This window comes from Rhipicephalus sanguineus, chromosome 4 (assembly GCF_013339695.2).
Source record: "Rhipicephalus sanguineus isolate Rsan-2018 chromosome 4, BIME_Rsan_1.4, whole genome shotgun sequence".
Classification (NCBI taxonomy): Eukaryota; Metazoa; Arthropoda; class Arachnida; order Ixodida; family Ixodidae; genus Rhipicephalus; species Rhipicephalus sanguineus.
The window spans coordinates 183,439,520-183,463,493 of NC_051179.1; the positions used below are offsets into that span (position 1 = coordinate 183,439,520).

General features: G+C 45.1%; 1 protein-coding gene across 1 annotated transcript in view; it reads left to right on the forward strand.

Annotated features, from left to right (window-relative positions):
• The window catches only part of LOC119390951 (neprilysin), a 143,618-nt gene that overhangs the window by 69,604 nt on the left and 50,040 nt on the right, over positions 1 to 23,974 (forward strand). Inside the window, exons 5-8 of the mRNA XM_049415440.1 lie at positions 3,547 to 3,674; positions 8,988 to 9,092; positions 13,865 to 14,055; positions 16,118 to 16,275. Coding sequence (XP_049271397.1) covers positions 3,547 to 3,674; positions 8,988 to 9,092; positions 13,865 to 14,055; positions 16,118 to 16,275 — 582 coding nt within the window. The remainder of the gene's footprint in view (positions 1 to 3,546; positions 3,675 to 8,987; positions 9,093 to 13,864; positions 14,056 to 16,117; positions 16,276 to 23,974) is intronic.

Sequence of the window (23,974 nt, forward strand, 5' to 3'; positions counted from 1 at the left end):
TGTATTGGGAACCCCGCTGTTACGTCGTAACTGTCGGACCGTTCCCGTATGATACGTCGCGAAGTGCGCTCGGAGCCGACCGAGTGACTACCAAAGAGAGCGGCCATGGTGCATTTTCACGCAGCCTGGCCTCGTTTGACCGCAGTATTAGCCGCATGAGAGGCGCAAGCAACAGAATCTTTCAATTGATGCAAACAAAAGCATGGCCTTCGAGATTCAATTGCAAAGATGGCGTCTATGACGTAACTGCTCGCGAAAGCAAGGCCTTCGAGATTGGCATTTACTATTGACAAAAGCATAGCCTTTGAGATTTGTATTGCACAAACATGGCGTGTATGACGTAATTGCTTGCGAAAGCAAGGCCTTCGAGATTGGCATTCACTTCTGCCATCGCGTTGGCGTAGACTCATCATCATCGTTATTTGCGGAGAACGGGAGGAGTTCGAGCTGGTTGGAGCTCGCATGGTCGCGCGTGCGGTTCGCGGTCGGACTCGCCGCGCCGGTCGTGATTGCGTGTGCTTAGTTCTTTCATGCCTACAGCTGTTGGTGTTAAAAAAATCACATACGTTGATTACATTTCTGTGGATGAGGCCGTCCTTAGCTCCGCGTTTCTATCCATCAACTAGATCGCGGCTGAGCGCGCCAATTTTCGTGCTGCTCGTAAGAATTGAAATAAAATTCTGTACCACTAAATATTTTGCCGTTTTTCCTGTTTTTCGTCTCTTACGTTTCCCGTCTCTCACGTTTATTTCCTACGGTCCCTTCAAAAACGTATCAGCGGGGTTCTACTGTAGTTTACAAGGGGCTGTGAAAACTAATTCCAACCCATCTTGCTTTTTTCAGTTGGTGCATCACTTTATGATGATGCACCAACTGGCCCAACAGTCAGCACCTCTGAGCTGTGTGAAGTCTGCAACACCAATAAATATGCAGGACAAGGATATCCATTCTATGTTCGAAAAGAGCCATCTTTTTGGATATAGAGATGTTCTTTGATGACGTCCTGCATGCTTCCTTCTGGTTTGCATTGGGCCACTGCTGACTGCATAATCTCAGAAAGGCTTGACAAAGTTGGCCCCAGATACATAGACAGCTACTATTTAATTTGCACTAAAACAAACCCTAAAAATTATTGTCAGTCTCCAGCGTTGTCAACTTCTTTGAAAGAGCACACAAGGGGCTTGAACTTGCCTGATAACTCGAAGAAAAAGACAGGTTTGTAGTTACTAGACTTGGACATCAAGAAAAGTCATCAAGGTACATTCTGGCTATCAGTGTACTGGTTGAAATGAGGCTGCTTCCCTTTGATTATTATAAGGTAATAGGAATCACAGTGATGCGCATAGATCAAGCTGCTAAGTAATTATGCCATCTCTGCTTGGTTGTTAACTTGACAGACTTTGGAGGAACCAAAGAGATGGAAACACAGGTTTGTAAAAAGTAGAAGAAACCAAAAGGAAGAGAAAAAATAAACAATTCCTAATAGAGAAAATTAAGAAACCAGTCGTTATGCCCTATGTGTACAACCTTTGACACTGAATAATGCAGCGTGAATGGTACTGCTTTCAGTCATGCCAAAGCTCAAAAGCATGCGTAAAAATTGTGACAGAAGCAAAGTATTCACGACATCGAGCACACGAACAGGCTTGTGGAATTTTCTGAAGCTGCAGTCTACAGAATTCTGTGGTAGGTCGTATGTATGGTGGTTGCTGTCTCAACAAAAGAGGTGTTGCACATGTTGGCGGCTTCCAGTGTCAAGTGACATTGCTGCTCACTGCAAGGAGAGCTTCTGCACGTTATTTTTCAAAGAAACAGCAGTTGTTGCCTGCTCTCAAGAAAAAAAAAATCAAAAGAAATGTTCAAAGACCTGAGCATTACAGAAGAAGGCAGGGGTGTTGCAATAGTGGCCGTTCCAACGTGTGCATGGTGCTCAAAATAGAACTGACATAACGACACACAAACAGTAATGATAATACCGCAGAAATCAGTCATTTACTGCTTCTGCCTTGATTTTACTTGCTCTTCTGCCCTCTTCCACCTGGAAGCTGCACATGCTCACTTAACAGCAGCCCATGTTTCAGTGACAATAAAGGGGTTTGCACTTTTCATCCTCCTCTTTTGTTCTCACTGGTGTCGCAAGCTTTCAGATATAATGTTCACTCATTGCCATGAACAGTGAATCAACAAATACATTCTGAAAAGCAGTCAACCACTCTCGCTCACATGATACTGTTCTTCTACAACATCACTAAATGCAGCACAAAAAACACGGAAACAGAAAAGGAGCACACTACACTCTGTGTCCGTGTTTTTTGCACTGCATTTAATGATGTTATCGTACCAACTCATCCAGCAAGGCACCCTTCTGAAGTTCTTCTACAAGCATGCGATTTAGAAGTTCCACCTAGTGAACAATTTCATGTCTTTAAAAACTGACAGTTTAAAAAATTCTAGTTTCAGATATAGTTTTTATGCATAGAAAGAACGGCGTCTGTGCAACAGGAAAGTAAATAGTAGGCTTGTGCGAATATTCGAGCACTTCGAATATTCGAACGAATATTACAGTGCTCGAATTTGCTTCAATTCAAAGTTAAAATCTTGGAAATTTCGAAGTATTCGAAATGAACAAATAGTGTATATTAGTCCGCTTGTAACCCCTCCCTGTAAAGGTGGTTTCACTGCAGTGGAGGGGTGCTGTACCGTGAATACACCTTTCCAGGAAAAACTCATACTGCCATGAAGTCCCATTTCAAGGTTAACTGAACATATTACCCTCACATCGGTTCATCATTTTTGAACTTTAAAAGCTTGTTATACCGGCTTATATGCTCTAATTATAGTAAATTTTTGAAACCTAACATATTCCACAGGTTATCATTTGCATTCTACCGAAAGTCAAATCCTGCTTCGACTTCCTTTGGACCAAAAAGAATGACATTTGCGCATGCCTTATTTCAATTTTTAAAAAATATTGTGCAGATTAGTTGGGTCATGACAAGCATGCTCATATTACTTTATAATATGTGATACATACCATTCGAATTCGATTCAAGATTATTAGACCAAATCACTATTCACTTCGAACCTAAAATTTACTATTCGCACAAGCCTAGTAAATAGCATCGAAAGAGGTAGTTGGTATAAATTCCATGTTACAGACTACCCAGATTGAAAAGTTCTTGAGCATACTTATCTAAATATCTCCAGTTCCTGCAGTAATACTTACATGCAACACACTGCAATAACTCTGTAGAATGCATACAAAGTTTGGTTTACAGACTCTCGCTATCTTCTGGCCATATTTACTTGAAGCAGCTTTGTGTCAATGAGTATTTATCACACAATGGGTGTGGGCGCTTTCTGATGTGCAGCAACGACTGCAGATTGCATCAGCCTTATGTTGTTTACACATTGCTCAAGGGATGGTAATGGCAGCCAAGTGCAACATTGCTCATTCGTGTGACACATGTTATGTTCCTGTATTATACCCAAGTGTGCGCATTAACGCTCGTGATTGTTTGCTCCCCACTTTTGCACTGCGTCCAGGTCAAATGGGAGCAGCTTCTGAGTGCCTACTTCTCCGGCCACTCCATTGGCCCGGACACGCCCGTGCTGATAGTGCAGCCACACTACTTCAATGGCCTCAGCCAGATCATCTCGACCACCGATACCACGTGAGTGCCTGATCATGAATGTCTAATGAAACTGTGAAGATTACGGTTATGTAAATCAGTTTTGTGAGCTGGAAGGGAAAGCCTAGCCTGAACCTACAGATGATTTCTTCAAAACGGGGTGTTGTGATTAGGGTACCTCAGTGAACACCCGCTTGTGGGGTGGTTCTTGTATCACTGATCACGATGGCGTCGATGCCATCTGGCGAGCAAAGGGGCACACTCATGTGGGAGTGCATGTAGAAGCGGTTGGATCAGGCTGAGAGCTGTGGGGGAGCTCATTTTAATGTAACAGAGGGTGCGTGTACTGTGAGCTCCTGATGTCACCCCACTTGCTAACATGGCCAATAGAGGCACACTGAACCGTCGCCTTAGAAACCTGCAACTTAAAGGTCAGTGAACTTGATCCCGAAATCCACAACACGGCAACACGGCTCCTATGTGTACAGCACAAGAGTACAAGACCAAGTTATACTGAACTAAGGCCACAGTTGCACTGCGAACATGAACTGGTGCCACGAACATTGCACTGTACAAAGGCAAAGGCACAGAACAGTTTCGATGTGCCATAACATATGCACAAGATTGACTGGCAGCAGTTGCAGTAGAATGTGCAAAGTAACGATTTGATGCACAGTCATTGAAACCCTCGTGGACAGTTGTGCAATGTAATATACCGTACACAATGGTCATCACAGGTATGACTGCAAGAAAATATTTATTCTTTATTCGGATGGTTTCATATTGCCAATGCTCTGAGCAGAGTTCAGCTTAGAAGTTACCCGTTAAGGTAATATTTTAGCAAGCTTGTGTAAAAAGCATGATATTCATGTGGCATTGCATGGTGCTACCTTGCACACTGAACTATACATGAAAAATGCATGAAAATTAAAGAAATGAAGTACACTTTAACACCGCATTAATAAAAAATCGGTGAAGAAACCAAAAAATTTCGCTAATGCAGAAGTTTTGTTATCGCGAAATAATACCTAAAGTACGAATAGGGAAACGGTCAGCAAAAAGAAAATTAAATTCAAAATTCAGTTGGTTTGCCATTTCGACCGTTTTCACGTATTAAATGAGTAGATCCTCCTTCATAACGCAGCAAGTTGTATAACGCGACATCGTCATTGTGCACGCCTAGGAACGCCCGCACCCTTTCAAAAGTGTTCAATGCGCGCGCCAATGTAGCCATGGCAATCACTCCTCTGTCACTGATTGGCCACGTCACTGGGCAGCTGCCGCAGAACATCACCACAATGGGTCCATTCTTCTAACGGCACAACGTGCATGAGCTACGCTGCTTGCAAAAGGCATCCCAAAAAAGGCAAACAGCAAACCGCCATGCCGCTAGCATGAATGGCAATGCAGCTACACTCTGATGTGGCTATGCATAAAAAAATCAGTCTAAACAAGTGACATGCTGGCGGTCTGGTGCGTGCGACTGCTTCCGGCACCTTGCCGATTTTGTAAACAGAAATGGTGGCACCTGCGCAGGCACAAAATGGTGGTACTTAACGCAGTGTAAGTCTGACAAAAAGACATATCAACGCATTTGGAGTATTCTGACCGTGTGCGGGCAGGAAATGTGGGGGGAAACGTTCCGTCAGTTTTTGTTGTTTGGGGTTGCAGTTTAACAATATTTCGCCGTTGAGAAATACAAGATGCATTGAATCCTATGGGCGTTTGCCGGGAACAGGAAATTATTTCATTGTCACAATAATTGCATTGTTGCGTGATTTCGTTATTGTGGGTTTCGACTTAATATGCATGAAATGGAATATAGTAAAAACCTTAAAACGTCCCTATAAAAGTTATATATAACCTTATAAAAGTCCATTAAGACAACTGGTCACTTTCGGCTGCGTTTGGGACGGGGGCGTGCAGGACGTCTAGATGAACTTGTGTTCACTGACGCTGATGGAGCCTTTACTGAATAAGAGGCATGAGTAGAGTTTGTGCCCTGGGGCTAACCTAAATGCTCTTTCACAAAGTTTGGGAGTGATACGGTATCTGCAGTATTATATGAATGCCAATCAGGTGTGATTGAATATTGGGCATTTGTCACGAAGGTGCTTAACTTCTCTGTTCAGTCACACACCTCTTAGTGGGTTCAAGGATCGAAGCACGTTGGCGGGGCACATGCATCAGCAAAACAGGCTCTGACGTTTTTAACAAGTACTTGTTAAAAATGTGGCAGCCTGTTTTGCAGAAACGTAGATGTGGTGTTTTTGCTGATGGTGTGTGCGAAGCTTCCTGTATTTTCGTTCTGTATATATTGCATTTCCCAGCAACAGACCAGTGGTTCAGTGCCCTGTCTGTCGTTCTACCTCCGTCCCTTGTCTAGTGCTCTTTGTTCTTACTTGAAATAAAAAGAGCGCAAAAGACAGAGGACCAGTAAAAGAAGGAAACAGCCCAAACATCCACTTCAGCTGAAGGTAGAATTGAAGGTAAACATTAGACAGAAGTCTGTCTGGTTGGGTAAGTAAACTGAGATAACTGATATTTATTCTCCAACCAAAGTTACGAAGACACGTAAAAACCCGACGTTTCGGAACCAGCTCGGTTCCTTCCTCAGGGGGGACTGCGGCGGCTTGGCAGCGGCCTCTTTAAGGCACTCTCGCGGCGGTTAACGACCCCACGCATTACCGAGGAGCGTAGCCCATGCACATACACCGGGGGGAGAGTTCCGAGTGAACGGTTGATATTTTGAGTGGTCCTCTGTATATGCCACGACTCTAGTAGTAACCTCCTCCTCCACTTGGTTTCACTTTCGAGGATGGCGGTTCCGTTGAAGTCTATTCTGTGGTCAAACGTCTCTGCGTGCTCGGCGACGGCGCTGCGTTCTTTGTTGAGTTTACGGACGTCGTTGACGTGTTGCCTAATCCGTTCGGGGAAGTTTTTGGTCTCGCCGATGTATGACGAGGGGCAGTCGGCACACGGTATTTTGTAAACGACACCGGGCGCCCTGTCCTTTGTTGGTCGGTCTTTCGGGCGGGGAAGGAAGCGGCCCAGCGTGCATGAAGGCACGTGCGCAATGTGCACGCCTTCTTTTCTAAAAATCCGAGCCAACGCCTCGCTGGCTCCCTGGACGTATGGGACCGACACGCGTTTTGGAGAGCTGTTCGTCAATGCTGGCTGGGAGTCGCGTAACCTCTTTTTCTCTGCGCGGCGGGCGACGGATCGAATGAAATTTCTGGGATAACCGTTTTTTCTGAGGTCCGCAATTGCGCGGGCCTCTTCTTTCCGGCGTTCCGTGTCAGTGGAACATATCTTTTTGGCTCTCTGAAGTAATGTGGACACAACGGAGGCCTTGTGGGTGGAGGGATGGGACGAATCGTATTGAAGGTATCGGCCGGTGTGCGTCGGCTTCCTGTAAACGGAGAACTCCAAGTCACTGCCCCTTCTTGCCACCTGGACGTCGAGAAAGGGGAGGGTGCGGTCGCGTTCACACTCGACCGTGAACTGGCCCTTTTAGAGGGTGACGCATATACGCAGCTAAAAAAGGATCCGACGAAGCAAACTGAGACTCAGCTAAACAAGCTACTCTCCGAAATTTTCAAGCACCACCCACAATTAAAAGCACTCTACCTAAGTCTAATCTGCCGCAACGGCTCCGCACCGGGTTTCTACGGACTACCCAAAATTCACAAGCCTGGCGCCCCCCTCCGACCGATCGTCGACTTCACTTCCTCTCCATGCCGAGCCCTTTCAAGCTTCCTGCACCGAATCATCGCCCCTCTCACCCGGAATACCCCAACTCATGTCCGCGACTCCAGCCACTTCGTGCAGCTAGCATCAGAGGTGAGCATCGACGAAGACGAGAGCCTGGTCTCGTTCGACGTCGTATCTTTGTTCACCAATGTGCCGGTACCCTTATCTGTATCCTGTGCCCGTGCTGCTCTTGAGGGTGACGATGGCTTGAGTCAAAGGACCCCACTCACTATTGACGAACTCTGCCGCCTACTGGAATTCTGCCTGTCCAGCACGTATTTTTCCTACAAAGGAACAATCTTCAGGCAAAACAGTGGAACCGCAATGGGAGCCTCCATCTCCGTCACAATGGCAAACCTGACCATGGAACATATAGAAAGGGAAGCACTTGGCTCAAGCCGCGACCCAAGCTCTTTCTTCGCTACGTGGACGATTGCTTTTGTGTCGTGAAGACATCTGAAATTGAAAACTTCAGACTGCACCTAAATTCCGTTCACCCAGCCATACAGTTCACGGTCGAGTGTGAACGCGACCGCACCCTCCCCTTTCTCGACGTCCAGGTGGCAAGAAGGGGCAGTGACTTGGAGTTCTCCGTTTACAGGAAGCCGAAGCACACCGGCCGATACCTTCAATACGATTCGTCCCATCCCTCCACCCACAAGGCCTCCGTTGTGTCCACATTACTTCAGAGAGCCAAAAAGATATGTTCCACTGACACGGAACGCCGGAAAGAAGAGGCCCGCGTAATTGCGGACCTCAGAAAAAACGGTTATCCCAGAAATTTCATTCGATCCGTCGCCCGCCGCGCAGAGAAAAAGAGGTTACGCGACTCCCAGCCAGCATTGACGAACAGCTCTCCAAAACGCGTGTCGGTCCCATACGTCCAGGGAGCCAGCGAGGCGTTGGCTCGGATTTTTAGAAAAGAAGGCGTGCACATTGCGCACGTGCCTTCATGCACGCTGGGCCGCTTCCTTCCCCGCCCGAAAGACCGACCAACAAAGGACAGGGCGCCCGGTGTCGTTTACAAAATACCGTGTGCCGACTGCCCCTCGTCATACATCGGCGAGACCAAAAACTTCCCCGAACGAATTAGGCAACACGTCAACGACGTCCGTAAACTCAACAAAGAACGCAGCGCCGTCGCCGAGCACGCAGAGACGTTTGACCACAGAATAGACTTCAACGGAACCGCCATCCTCGAAAGTGAAACCAAGTGGAGGAGGAGGTTACTACTAGAGTCGTGGCATATACAGAGGACCACTCAAAATATCAACCGTTCACTCGGAACTCTCCCCCCGGTGTATGTGCATGGGCTACGCTCCTCGGTAATGCGTGGGGTCGTTAACCGCCGCGAGAGTGCCTTAAAGAGGCCGCTGCCAAGCCGCCGCAGTCCCCCCTGAGGAAGGAACCGAGCTGGTTCCGAAACGTCGGGTTTTTACGTGTCTTCGTAACTTTGGTTGGAGAATAAATATCAGTTATCTCAATCCACTTCAGCTGTTTGTGCCCATCTTGAACGGTGTGTTCTATTCTCGCTGTGTTGGCACATGAGGCAGTTGGAGGGATTGGAAGCGACCATCTGACTCTTTTCTTTTGACCATGCAGCACGCTGAACCACTACATGATGTGGCGCTTGGTGATGAAGTACGCACCACACCTGGACAAGACCGTGCGGTCCGAGTACTTCCGTTTTCAACGGCGCATTTTTTGGTGAGCTTCCTACCGGTTTTTTTCTTCTTTTTTCTCACTGGTCCACACCAAATGTCCAGTATAAAATTTATGTGCATGTCGAAACTCTGAATTGCCTTTGAAATGTAAAAAGCACTGATTTACTTATTCCTTATTTATTCGCAACATCATTAAAGTTGGTGGGTATTGCATAAGGGCAGGGGCATCAGTACAAAGATAAGAAAAGTTACAAACTACCTTTGTTGCAAAAACAAGAATCGAAAAACTATAGGACAGAGTAGAGAACAAAAGTTTTCGAGCAGAGTAATGAAACGAGAAGAGTAATAAGGTGTGACTCACGGAGAACAGTTCTTAGGTGAAAATAGAGGTAGGCTACAGTAATGATGACATGTGCAATAGCAACCTGTTATAAACGAGCAAGAAGTAACGAAACACACCTAATTGGCTGAGAGTATCATGTCATAAATTCTTGCAAGGATAAGTTTAGATGCAATATTAAAAGGTGAAGTGTTTCATTTAGTGATCGTGTGGAGCATGAAAGAGCCTGCATTATGTAACATTTTGCATGTCATTCACTCATTCCTAAATGGTAATGCAGGTGTGGAAGGATGGCAGACGGTGACTGAACGAGATCTCCATAATAATAGAGTTTGTCAGACAATCAAAGACATGCTTATTTTCGATGGCAGATGAGGTTATCTAGACTGGCAAATGGTTTTAATGGCAAAACACTCGTGTAAGATGAATAACCAGAATATAATAAAGAAGCCGCGAAGTTTTCCAGATTCACTGTGGTTAAAGGTGTACGATCAACATGGATCCCACATTGCTGTTGCGTATTCAATAGGCTTGTGCGAATATTCTCGAATGAATATTACAGTATTCGAATTTGCTTTGATTTGAATTTAATTTATTGGAAATTTCGAAGTATTCGAAATAGGTGTGTATTAGTCCGTATGTGGATGGGGGGAGGACCGCCGTTGTAACTCAGGTGGTTAGAGCATCGGGCGTGTAATCCGAAGGTCGCAGGTTCAGTCCCTGCTGGCGGCTAGTTGTCTTTTTGTCTACTTTACTGTCTTCACATCTATATCGCAGTTGTTACCATACACTTAGAACAGCGCAATTAACGACTCCTATACCTTCCTTGGGTTCATTATCTGCTGGTTTTCATTAAAGCTGTGTCGAACAAAAGAAGTGAGCCCTCAAAAACTCCCTTCCTTCATTCGTTCGTTCAAGTGGCATTTTACTGTAGTAGGAAGTGGGCACACATGAGGCATGGTGTGTGAAAGACGAAAATTTAGTTTAATTAATTCAGATTTAGGGGAATTAGCTGGTGCACCATGATCGAATCATTGCAATGGTCACAGCTGCTACAGATTATAAAATAAATGTTATGCTGCACCTGTGTATCTTATGTTGAATTCCACTGGTGGATTTGGAGCAGCCGATCAACTCTGCGAGTGAGCACCTGTTCCTGGTTTAGAAGAACGTCTCCCAATTCGTGATTCGAACACAACCGCCAGCATTGGAAAAAAGCCAGAGTTGAAGTTCTGTCGGACACTGGCTAACCATCCTGCTGAATGCCCACTCCTATAAGCTGTGGTTTCAGCATCGCTCTTTGTGTCCGAATAATTGCAGTTATCGGAACTTGAGCTTTCTGCATTGCAGCTGTTTGATATTGAGCGGCAGAAGCAATTCTGCATGCCCCACCAAGTTAGCTGAGTTGTCCACGTCGCTCGTCATTACTACTTTTCTGTGATGGGATTTAAGAAGGTAGGAGAGGCCCCACCGAGATGACTAGAGTGTGGCAGACTCCGCGACTAAAGAAATAATAGTCCCACTCATACACTCAGCAGTGTTCTGCGACATAGTGGAGTCATCAATTCTGTGGCTTATGACGTCAGTCCAGAGTATACGTTCATTGGTTCAGGTTTATGTTCATCTGAGGTTTTTCTGAAATGGACTACAGTAGTAGTTCACTGTCGCGACTACTGCAGTGCCAACAAGCAGGTAAGCATGTCAAAGGGTGGCTGAAGTTGTCCACTGAGCAACTTTTCTTGCTCCATGGGGCTGCTTTGAATCCACTCGGACTCTCTCATCAGAATACTGTGTGACTTGTGTCCTCACACTGCCATTGGAATCATTCTTGCACCAAAACATTATTTGAATGAGCAACAAGTTACATGCATTTTATTTTTCTAATTAACTAGTAATCTGTCATTTTTGTTCACATCAGGCTATACCAGCATCAAATCAGCTAAGAGTTCACGCGGCAGTTAAAGCTGACAATGCCACACCGTAGTCATGCCCGTGTGGGAGCAAGAGCACACATTGAGAACATCCCTTTCGCCCAAGCTTCTATGTTCTGGGAACGGGATGATGGCCAGGCTCGTACTGCCCCTTGCTGAACCGCGGACAGCACCGCTGACAGGAACGAGCGATGGGCAGAGAGTGGCCGGCACGGAGGGACTCGGCGGCCGAGTAGACAGGGACGAGAGACATTTGAGCAACGAAGAACGAAAGATGCCTAACCCAGTTGTAAATAATGTAAAATAAACTTCTCATATCATTTAGAAACCTCAGCATCATCGAGTTATTCAAAACAAACCTTTTTATAACACACATAACATATAATCACCAAGTGGCTCCAGCCATGCGATGCCAAACTGTACCAGCACACTTGTGTTCTCAGAGGCCAGAGGTTCCTGTGAGCAGTGTTTCGGGGTTCTGTGAGTAGCAAAAATAAATGTAACCCCAACTCTGAACTTGATCTGTCTTTTCATTGCAGTTTCGATTTAAGTAAACCTCCATATGCCACATTCACAAATACTATACACCATTGTGAAATTGCAACTTTTGCACTGCACAAGTACATATTTATTTTGGTTTGCAGTGTTACAGATGTTTTGGAATGAACTCGGATGTTATGCGAGTGGAAAGTCACCTTTGATTCCTATATCTGCCTCGATCAACTCACTGATGACATTGTGTACTGATGTATGGCAGCGAGTCATAAAAAGCAGTGAGTCCCTGTAAAACGGGGGGCGTGTGTTTAGACCTGTGCGCTGGCGATTGTCTTTGACAAATTTCCGCTGCCTCGCACTGAAGAACTGCTGCACAAACTTCACGGTGCAAAGTATTTTTCCAAGATTTATTTTGCAGCCGCATACCACCAAGTTCTGCTGAGTCCTGAAAGCAGAGAATTGACTACCTTCATAACCAGTAGTGGATTGTACTGATTCAAATGCATCTGTTTTGGCCTCGCATAGGCACCGTCTGCTTTCCAAAGATGATGGTAACTATCTTGCAGAACTGCAATACACTTTGTGCTACATAGATGACATCATTGTGTTTGGTAGCACGCCTGAGGGGAGCACTTCAAGAACCTGAAGCAAGTGTTGCACTTGATTGCAAAGTCTGGATAGAAACTGAATAACAAATGTATTTTCAGTGTTCAAGAAATAGAATTTCTTGGTCACGTGATAAGTCAGCAGGGTATATGCCTGCTACAAAGCAACATTGACACCACCAAGGCTGTGCCAGCACCAGCAGATATCAGTACCCTGCGCTCATTCTTAGGCATGGTTGGCTATTACACTAAGTTTGTACCTGCCTATGCAGTGCTTGTTAAGCCTCTTTGCAAGCTCTTACGTAAGAATTCCACGTTCACTTGGAATCCTGCAAGACAAGCTTGTTTTGTGCAGCTGAAAAGCACCTTGTCCACAAAATGTTTACAGCTTTCTGATCCTGCGGGTGACATTATTGTCACTATGGACGCCTCATTCATTGGTTTAGGAGCAGTGTTGCAGCAGACAAGAAATGATGAGGTAGTAACAATTTCATTTGCTTCTCCAGGCTTCCTCCACAGGAACAGAAGTACTCCGTTGAGGAACTGGAAGCCCTTGCATGCTTGTGGGCATGCGAACACTGGATAGTGTACCTTTGGGGCCGTCCATTCACTCTGTGCACCGACCACCAAGCTCTGACCACTCTCCTAAGTACAAAGGGAGTAGGTCACCATCTGTTTCGGATAGCAAGGTCGCACAGCAGAGGGCTGGCGTACAATTTACAATTGAATTCCAAAAGGGTGACAAGAATACTGATGCTCTGTCAAGGATGTTTCTCCCAGTTCAGGTGGAGGAGGGAGAGAGAGACAGGGGAGACTGTTTGTGTTGGCTCAGCATGCGTTACCCATGTGCAGTTTGTCGCTGAAACAGTGTAGGAAACAGTGTAGGAAACAGTGTAGGAAACAGTGTAGGACCTGGGGCTGCGACAGGTCATAAAGTGGTTGACTTCGTTCGACATGGCCTGCAGTGAAGACGTTGCCTGCCGAGTCAGTTCTGTTCTACAGGGTGCACGTTGAGCTCTCAGTCGTTAAAGATCTCCTGCTTCATGGAGACAAATTCGTCGCAGCTTTGTCTCTTGTAGGACGGCTACTTCGCGCAGCCCACGAGTCTCACCCAGGAATAACAAGGACAAAGCAGCTACTACGTGAGCAATACTGGTGGCTGGCTATGTGCAAACAAGTAGAGCAGTTGACTGCATCGTGTGGTGTATGCCAATCAGTTGACAAGTCTGCAAAACCAGTGACACCACCTTTGCAGCAAGTTGCATTTCCGTTGTCACCATGGCAGAAGCTAGGAATCGATATTGTGGGCCCTTTTTTTGAATGTGCCTACAGATTGTTGCTTCACCATTACGGCCATTCATTAATTCAGCAAGTGGCCAGAGGCTTGTTTCGCAGCGAAAGTGACTGCTACAACAGTTATATCCTTCCTACGAAACATCTTCAGCAGTGAAGGATACCCGGACGAGATTGTGAATGACCATAGTCCTCAGTTTACGGCCTGTGAGTTTGACAGTTTCCTCAAGGAACGTGGCATTGACAATACGTATTCGGCAGTCTACCACCCGCAAGCTAACGGCCAGGTGGAAAGGTTTAATTGTGTACTCAAGGAGTATGTTCAGGTCACTACACGTGAATGTCAGCTTCTCAAGGAAGCCATCACTGAATAGCTGGGAGTCTACCGTTTCACGCCACATGCCGCTACAGGAGTGAAGCCTTCCGTCCTTCTGCACAGCCATCACCCCAGAACAAAACTGGATCTGGTAGGAGAGCCAGGTAAACAGTTTTTCCAAGACCCACAGGCAGCAATGAAGGCCGTCCGCAGCAAGGTAGCACGAAAGCAACGAGCAAGTAAAATCTACACCGACCGTCGATGAGCTGCAAAGCGTTCTCCCTTAATAACAGGCCAACCGGTACGAATAAAGTTGCCAGACCATGTGCCTAAGGGTGCTGTGAGCTACTCAAGCCCGTTCACCATCATTCACCAATGCATCCAAGACACTTATAAACTTAGTGATCAAAATCGGAATCGATTGGTACCCTGCCCTCAACCAGATTCATCACCCACAGTTCAACGAACCTGAAATAGTAACATCACTCGGCAATCCACTACAGGAAAACCATGACCAACTACAGCAGCCATACATTCAGACACCATTTCAAAGTGACATTCCAGAACTGAGGCGTTCGACAAGACAAAGAAGACCACCGTTGTGGTTTAAAGACTATCAAAGACATTGAGGTTATGATGTTCCTAGTACTTGTTATTTTGCCAAGTGATTAGTTTTTTTGAGGAGGGAAAATGTGGTATTCAGCACTTGCGTTTATATAACCTGGATGGTGCTAGGCACGCGCCTTATCACATCAGATGACACATGCACCTCTTCATCACGTACAAATAATATACCCATTGTGTACGAATAACAAACAGAGTTGCTTGATGTACTGGGCTGGTGCGGTTTACTTCGTGGTCCTGCAGCTCTCCGGCGTAGTCCGGCAGGGCATGGCGGCGGATACAACAAACTGCTGTTGCGTTTGATGCTTGAAGGCTTCCGAGTTCAGTTACCTGTGCGTCGCAGGTACTTTAGCTGGCCAGCATTTCCCAGGAACAGGATCAGATGTGGGCTACGGAGCAGTGCCTAGGACGGTGCATTCGGGCCACAAGCTGACGACGCTTCCTGGGTGTTGCAGGTATTTGCGGTTGCCATCTGGTTCCTTGGACGTGTCCTCGAACTACGGTGCAGTGCCGTAGAACAAGGAGCATGAGCACCCAGAACAGGAGCTGGCGATGCTCCTACCCAGTTCACGCGCTCATGATCGAACACCCCGGGCCTCCAATGCCCACGTCATCATCTTTTTATACCCCCTATGTCATTTTCCTCTTCTTCTGGTCGAGTGGTTGTCTTCCTCTTCTTTGATCTTATTTTCACTGTCACCTCTTAAATGTGACAAATCCATCTTCCTCTTCAAGGGGATTCTGCTGAACTGATTTACCATTTAAAAGGACAGACTGGTGGGCTAGTTGGTAGTGCATAACTCATAAGTTGGTAGTGCATAAGTTTAGCGCTGTGTCCCGTCTTGCTCTGTAGTCGTCTGTGTGATTTTTTGTGCTACTGTTCCGAGTTATGATTTACCATAATCACTTTAGCAGTGCGGCCTTGAGTTTTATCGGCTTTGCACACTTAAATAGCACTGTGCAAAGTGTCGACGATAAAGGTTACTGTGCCGAGCAGGTTCATAAACTGGTTCAGTGCTGCTTTGTGAACTGCTTTGTGAACTGTTGTAGATTTATATTTCTCTGAACTGGAACTGCACTGGAGTGGAAAGGAGTCTGTTGAACACAAACCGAAGCAGTATTCCTTTTTCACTTGAATGCCCTGATCATGTTGCTGTGTGTATGTATTATAGTTGGCATCTTGGTTGGCATTAAAATAGTAGTAACATTATTACACTACTCTTCTTGCACGGATAGCAATTAGTAAGGAGGTCGTGATATCTTAATTTGCACTCAAGTTGGGTCGCAGTGGCAGACACGGCATCTCGACATGACGACACAAAGCGGAGGTTGATCGTGTTAATGGCCATTAAAAGTGCTGTGCCATCAGTGTGTGGCTGCTGCAACAATCACAGAGTCCTGGGTTGGGAGGCTGGTCTTGCCAGTACTACTGCTTAACGTGGGAAGGATGCACTGATAAGTGAGCGTGCACTAAACGATTGGTGGATGCAGGGGATGAGGAGCCGGAGGAAGAGTGGTGGGAGCAGTGCACTCGGCACACCAGCCACTACCTGCGCCATGCTGTGGGCTACCTGTATGCCAACAGGGCAGCTGGCAACCGTGTGCAGGACACCATCCAACAGGTGGGTGTAGCTAGCAAAGTATAGGCACGACTCTGGCTTGAATTGCGTCCCCTGCCTCAGTGATGTAGCAGTTCCTCTCTATCAAGTCCTTGCTGCTAACTGTGCAGTGATGCATAGGCAGCTTTGGTAATTAGGTAACGCGATACTGGCAAACAGGTCACAGAGGCACAGAGAGACACCAACAACGGCTGTTAGTATCGTCTGTCTCCTGTTCACCGATATCACGTTACATGGGCAGTGACAAACCAGCAATGTTTGCACCACCTCATGAGCATGCACATGGTCCCAAATCAGAGAGGCACTATAGTCGAACCCTGCACCTTTGGCACCTCTTGTGAAATAAAAGAAAATGTCTACTTGTGCAAACTGCAGGACTTATTTCTAGTGTATCGTGCATTTCAACTTGCATGCTTTCCACAGCTGCAATCGGTGTTGGATGCTGAAATTAGCTTCTTGGCATAAAGAAGAAGTTGAGGTTCTTATAGGCAATGCTTCCTCGATGTATTAGCAAAGTCTGTAAAATTGGCAGTTTACTTCACTATGTTGAAAGTTTGCTAAGTTGAAAGTTGAACCTTTTTTTTTAGGTGCAGCTGTCAGAGGCTTCTTTTTTGTGCAGAAAGTGCTGAAAAATATTCAAAGTGTAAAAAAACGAATTTCAGTAATGTAAAAAAGAATCAGTTTCGTTGAACCTGAGATCTGGCACCCATGACTTGATGCTCTATGTTTATTTATTTATTTATTTATTTATTTATTTATTTATTTATTCATTCATTTATTGAATACTTCTGGCCCGAATTTCCAGGCCTTAAGCAGGAGTGGATGGATTACACTTTCAGTACAAATGCACTTGAACAATGAAAGAACAAAACAACAGAAAAAGTCAACTGGTGTATCAAACACGGCACTGCATATATTAACACAATTTGTAGTGGCAAACATTTGGTATATCAGCGCAAGTAGTGATCCTTTTATACAATGCGTTGCTCAACATTTACAATGAGTGAAAAAAAAAAAAGAAAAAAGAAACAAGTGACTTTTAAGTGTGTCAGACATTTTAAAAAATAAACATCAAATAATGAAAAGCAAGAAATATGGGCAACGCTTCTATGACACATTGCTACACCACTGGTGATGAAGGCACTATCATTTCGCGTTTTGAAGTGTGGTAATGAAAGCGGAAGCGCCCTCGATCGTTTCTTTCTGAGCAAACGGTTGCAATCCCGGATAGTATGGGTTACAAAAGAATTCACGTAAGTGTTAGTTTTGCACGAAATTTCACTAACCATTTTTGAGTGGAAAGGTAGAGTGGGATGCTGCGTGAGAAGCTTCTAGTACCTGTTTTTGCTGATGACGAGCTTGTCATGATATATCATATAGAATATTCTTTAGCCTTTCACGATAGCATCTCGTTTGTAGGGATTCTAGATTTGCAGAAACTAAAAGAGCGCTTGGCGCCGTTTTCCAGCTGTACGAATAAACATAAACCTAGCTGCCTTTCTCTGAATATTTTCTAGTTTGCTTATGTTTGTATTTGTGTGCAGATTCCTTACATCTGCAACGTATTCGAGTGTTGGCCTTATAGTATAGGTTTTAAGCGCCAAAAGCTTTACATCCCTTGAAGCCTTGGAAAGTGTTCGCCATAAGTACCCTAGTTGCCACATGGCCTTTTTGTGTATGTAGGTGGCGTGATCATTCCATCGAAGATCAGCTGTAGTGACAGCCCCCAGGTATTTGCAATTGGAAACTACAGATAGATCATTACCGCCGATACTATAAGTGAAACTGAGTGGATTCTTCTTACGTGTGATTCTCATTGCTACCGTTTTGCTGTGCTTTATTTGCACCTGCCAATCTAGATACAGCGACTTGCCAGGTGCCTTTCTCTGAAACAATTGTTCGAAACGGAATCTCATTGTTATGTGTTTTCACCGAAAAAACAATTCTAAGGTAAGCCTTCTTGAAATTACAGGCTATTCTCTCAAGGTTATGTCTTAACAAAGGTCGACAACTAGGGGTGTGCGAATATTCGAAATTTCGAATATTTTTCGAATAGTGTTTGCTATTCGATTCAATTCGCACTGGAATTTTACTATTCGAACTATTCGAACTTCCCAAAAACAAATACAGCCAATGCCCGATTGAAAGTGACCCCTTCAAATTTTTAATATTCTTCACCTCATTACACTCTCGTATTGCGACAAAGCTGCCTTTCAAGCTCCGTTACGGTCGAACTTTGCCGAGACAGTCAACGTCCGATTGGAAGTGGTCCCTAGATGTTCAATATGCTTCACCTCATTACACCCCGGTATTGCGGCAAAGCTGCCTTTCAAGCTCCGCTGCGTTCGAACTTTGCCAAGAGACAGTCAACGTCCGATTGGAAATGGTCCCTAAATTTTCAATACGCTTCACCTCATCACACCCCGGTATTGTGGCAAAGCTGCCTTTCAAGCTCCGTTACGGTCGAACTTTGCCAAGAGACAGTCGACGTCCGATTGGAAATGGTCCCTAAATTTTCAATACGCTTCACCTCATCACACCCCGGTATTGCGGCAAAGCTGTCTTTCAAGCTCTGCTTCGGTTGCAAATGTATTAACTCAAGAAAACGCTGGTTCCAACATGGAAATGAAAGATGTGGCAGAGGTGGGGGCTCAATTAATGCTGTTTTGGACCTGAAATTTGGGCAGGTAGTCCGAAAAATCGGAAGCCGAAGCTTTTTAGCATCCAAAATTTCAGATGTTCTTATATATCGACGTCTACGAGGCAATTTTGGAACTCTGGACTTGAAGGAAGCACACCCTTGTCCGCCACATCAGTTGGGCTTCCACAGAAGTTGAAAGAGGAGGAGAGGCTGAGGAAATGGCATCTTTGCCTATCACGTGTAAAGTGTTGTTGGCAACACTTGGTTGCACCAAATCATGTACATAAATACAATTCGGCCTCTACATTGCCTCATTCTTGATAAGGCAACTATGAAACACCACTCTGCCAGTGCTTTATCAACCTAGCGAAAAGAAACACTTTCATTTTGCTATCTCATGAGAATATGCTTAGGAATCCTCTCTAACTTTTTTTTTTCTGCAATTGCGCTTCGAAGTATTCGAAAAATATTCGAGAAATATTCGAAAAATATTCGATTTGATTCGCACTCACACTTCAATATTCGAATTCGCTTCGCACCCAAAATTTTGCTATTCACACAGCTCTATCGACAAAACATTGCCTAACTACCGATGGCTGAAGTTTTACCGTCCTAACATTCTTTTTTATGGCTGTTCATGCTTTTTTCTGAGAACAAACTGTCGGTCATAATTACAAATACCTTCTTGTGATGTCAAGAAGGCTAAATCACTTACTTTACAATTCTCTTTTTCAGCGAAAACACATAAGACTGAGATTCCGTTTCGAGCAGTTGTGTCAGAGAAAGGCACCATGTACGCTGTATCTAGTTTTTTGCAGAACTACTTAACCTCTGAGTTTTTCAGACCCTTTCCGTATGCGTAACTCTCAGGCGCTAGTTCAGTTCCTCTCAGAGGAGAGTCCCAGCTGTTGTAAAGCTTTTAGTATGGATATTGAAGACCTTTATTACTCCTTGCCACATGAAGACTTGTTAAAATGTGTTAATGAATATATTAACGTACAAGGGCACGAGACGGTTTTCACCGATAAATGTGGTGTTTCTACCGGGGCTTTTCTAGAAATTCTTTCCGTGTATATAAAGTCGACGCTGGTAGGTTGGAAGGAAGGCGTTTATGTGCAAAAATCAGCGATATGTATTGGTTCTAAGGTTGCTCCGGTTCTTAGTGATTTATACCTTAGCAAGATTGACCAACTTTTGGAAGTCGCCTTAGGTAATTCGATTACTGAGGTTTCGTTATGTGGACAATTACTTGATTTTTCTAGTGGTGAGGACTTTGAAACCACGGTAACCTCAGTGAGCGAAAAATTTGACTTACATGGAGGAGCACTGAACTTTACCTAAGTGGTGGCTCAGAATAATGGAATACAATTTGTAGACATTTCCTTAACATTTCAGAAGAACCACGTGTGCTGGCAGTATTCTCCTAGATCTTCGAAACCGCTGTTAAATTTTTCGTCGAAGCACTCGAAGGTTGTAAAAAACGGTATCGCCATGTCTTGCCTTAAGTCAGCCCTCACCAAGTCGTGTGAGCACAAAATGAGTGATAGCTTTAACCCACAGCTTACGCGTCTTCTAGATGTAGGTTATTCTTGTGATGCAGTGGCCACTGTTGCTGAACGTTTAAAGAAGTCCATTATGTTAAGTCCGACCATGGTTGCAGAAAGCGATAGGAAGAAACGTGTCGTAGGTATACCGTACATTCATTGCGTATCTCACAGGCTAAAGAAAGTACTAGGAAGTAGATACGGCGTTAATGTTGTTTTCGCGGCTGCCAATAAGCTAGGTAAGATTTGTGCCGCTGTGCAGAGGAAGAATGAACGAGTAAAAGACAAGAAGCGGACCGATATTTGTTTCGTAAAACACACCAACACATTCACTGATTGCCGTACGAGTGTGGTGTATAAGGTCCCTTTCAGCTGCGGCCGCTTCTACGCAGGACAGACGGGCCGCTGCATTAATTAGAGATTGTTGAAACATAAGAGATTGCTAACTGGAGGCTCACCTTCTAATCTATCTTTACATTGTCGAGATTGCAAGTGCACGCCAAAATTCGATGAATGCGCAGTGTTGTACCGGCATAGGAATGAAGAAACGTGTCTCATGATTGAGGCATGGCATATTGAGAATAGTGGTAGCGCATGCGTGAGCCAACCGTCGATTAACTTGCATAAAGATGACATCAAATGTCTTAACAGTTATCTTCCACGTAGACCCCCATGTGTGCCAGATTGATAGGTTTGCCTATTGCATGGGCATGCACAGATAAGTTTTACAGCGAAAGCTGTTATGAGATCATTTCACCAGCCGTTTTTGGCGCCGTAGTTGTCCGCCGCCGCCGCCGGTGTCCATAACCAGTATCGCTCGAAATAAGAAAAAAAAAACGAAATAAGAAAAAAAATTGCAGGACGGAACGAGGTTCGAACCTGGGCCCTCTGCGTGGGAGCCCAGTATTCAACCTCTGAGCCATGCCGGTGCTTGAAACTGCTTTGCAAAAAGGTCCTACACAGGCTTCATGTCGGGAAGGCACCACATTAGCATATGCAATATAGCGTGGTAGAAGAGTAAAATAAGCACCAAGCGTCGCACAACGCGAATTCTGTAACCAGGCGTCACACAATGCGAATTGCGCAATGAGTAGGTTGTTGAATGCTTCCAACCCATTACAAAGGGCTCTGCCATAATTCTTCATAGTCATCAGGCACAGCATCAACAAAGTGCGCATAATGCCTTACATGCGTATAGCAGGTACCAACGCTCTCCGTAGAATGACGAAAAATGGCACAGTGCCTGCTGCCCTACTTCTCAAAAATTACAATGATTTATAGCGGAGTGGGTTCCTCGCAAGTGCACTTGTATTGGTTGCCAAGGAAGCCCATAAGCGCATGATCCATTTCCTCGGGGTCTCAGTAAAATTCTTCGCCCCCCCCCCCCCCCGTTTCTCTCCCACCTCAACGTATGTTATACAGCATGACGGGAGAGGGAAATAGCGACCGGGCGTCACCCAATGAAAATTACATAACTGGTGGGCCGTTTAAAGCTTCCAACCCATTACAAAGGGATGAGCCATAATTTTTCATCGTCATCAGTCGTCGCGTCAACAAAGTGCACATAATGCCTTACAGACGTGTAGCTGGTGCCTCGCTTCTCCGCAGAATGACGAATAATGGCTTAGTAGGTGCTTCCCAACTTCACAAAAATTGTGATTTATGGAGTAGTGGGTACCTTTCTAGTGTACTTGTATTGTAGCCCCAAGTGAGCTTAACGGGCTCTAGAAACGCCGCTCTTCCAGCTTTCGCTGTGACTGTGCTGCGGTTTCAGCGCAGGCCTGGCGGTTTTTCGTTCCTTCTTTCTTTTCCGCCATTGTGCGTCTCTTCAGTTGTTAGTCGGCGTTTGTGGCGTCGTGACTTCTTTCTTGTGTCCGTGTTTGCACGCCCTGTCTTTTTTTAGAATGAATGGTTATGAAACGAGGGTCGAAAGTGCTCGGTAGTGACACAAACGTGGCCTTCGGGGCCGCGCTCCAAATTGGCCATGTAGCGTATTCGCTGCCTTGGAATCGATGCCATGCTTGAGCAGATCCTCGTAAACGGCCTTCGGCAACTGATTTTTTGGTTGTGTCTGTCCAAGAGTGCCTGAGAGCAACTGAATTGACAATGCTTACCCGGCTGCTCGTTTCATCCTTAAAACCATGAAAACATGGAATTTCATTCTCAGTGAGCAATGCAAGCGTGGCTCACCCGATGCCGGATGTCTTGAGCTTTTGAGCAAGCAAGGAGACTACTTGGGAAATGTGACGCTGATGTCCTGCTGCGGAGCTGCCGTGGAGGCTCGGGCGCCGTCCACGGTTTGTGGCGAGTCTGAGAGGACTCGTCCACTTCGAAGTGTCGTGGACGCAGCGATGTTGGGGTCGGTGGTTCGCGACTGCGCCATTGTAGAAGAAGAGACAGACGCAGCACCTGTTCTATTCTGAATCTCTTTCCTCCTCCTTCTTCACTTTCCCTCTAGACCAGAGTTGCCAGCTCCACTTATAATAAGCGGATTTGGGCTTCTTTTTTTGCCTAGTCGCTTGTAGAATTTTACAGTCGCTTGTCACGTCTTTTGGGCTTATTTTCATTTTTCCAGCAAATATAGTTACTTTAGTGAGCATCACGTTCACCAATAGCACGTTTTTCGATGACTTTCTGTGGTTGAGTGTTGATGTCAAACATGCGTTGGGGGAATCAACAAGTGACGTTAATCATGCACTAGCAAATGTGCATTCAACTGAATGGAGGAGACTACTCTGGAGTCAATTTTAAAAGTAAATATGGGCTTTCATTCATGGTTGCACAGATTTTCCCTTTACAAAATAATTAAAGTGATTTTTTGAACTCCCCTTAATATTTCAGTGACATCTTTTTATTATAATGAAAATATTTTTTAGAATGGAAAAAAAATTGATTAAATTTCCGCTTTTGGGCTTCTTCGTGAAAATCGTGCCAGTTTTTTGGGGCTTCTTTTGTAATGATTATTTGCTTTTTAAAGGGACACTAAAGAGAAACAATGAATTGGTTTAGATTAATAAAGTGTGCTCAGAGAACTCTTCTGTAGTTTATTTCACCACCATAGGTTTATTATTAGAGGAGAAAACCAAGTTCAAAGTTTCATTTTTAAATTTCACGCCAAACTTTGTAATTCGTGACGTAAAAGACTTCAAAGAGCATTTAATGTATTTTGGCGCCACTGGCTCGACGAAATTTCCACATATTCGTTATGTCAAGTCTCTGGCCCCCTCAGAGGACAATGTACTTCGATTTAACCGATTAGGAACTACGTAGGCCCAAGCAGGCGCCGTCAAAAATATGTGATGTCACGGCAAATGGTGCGGGAATTCCAAGGTGGCGTCGCCACCTGTATTTTCTTTTTGCGCGTTTCCTCGCTTATTAAGCGTCTTCGCGCAGAAAGCGTGGTGTTTTTGGTATCGTGGAAGACTACTTTACTAATGTGAAAAAAATCGTTTTGCTCTTTAGTGTTCCTTTAACTCGGTAGAATCTGGCAACACTGCTCTAGCCTCCAACCCGTGGT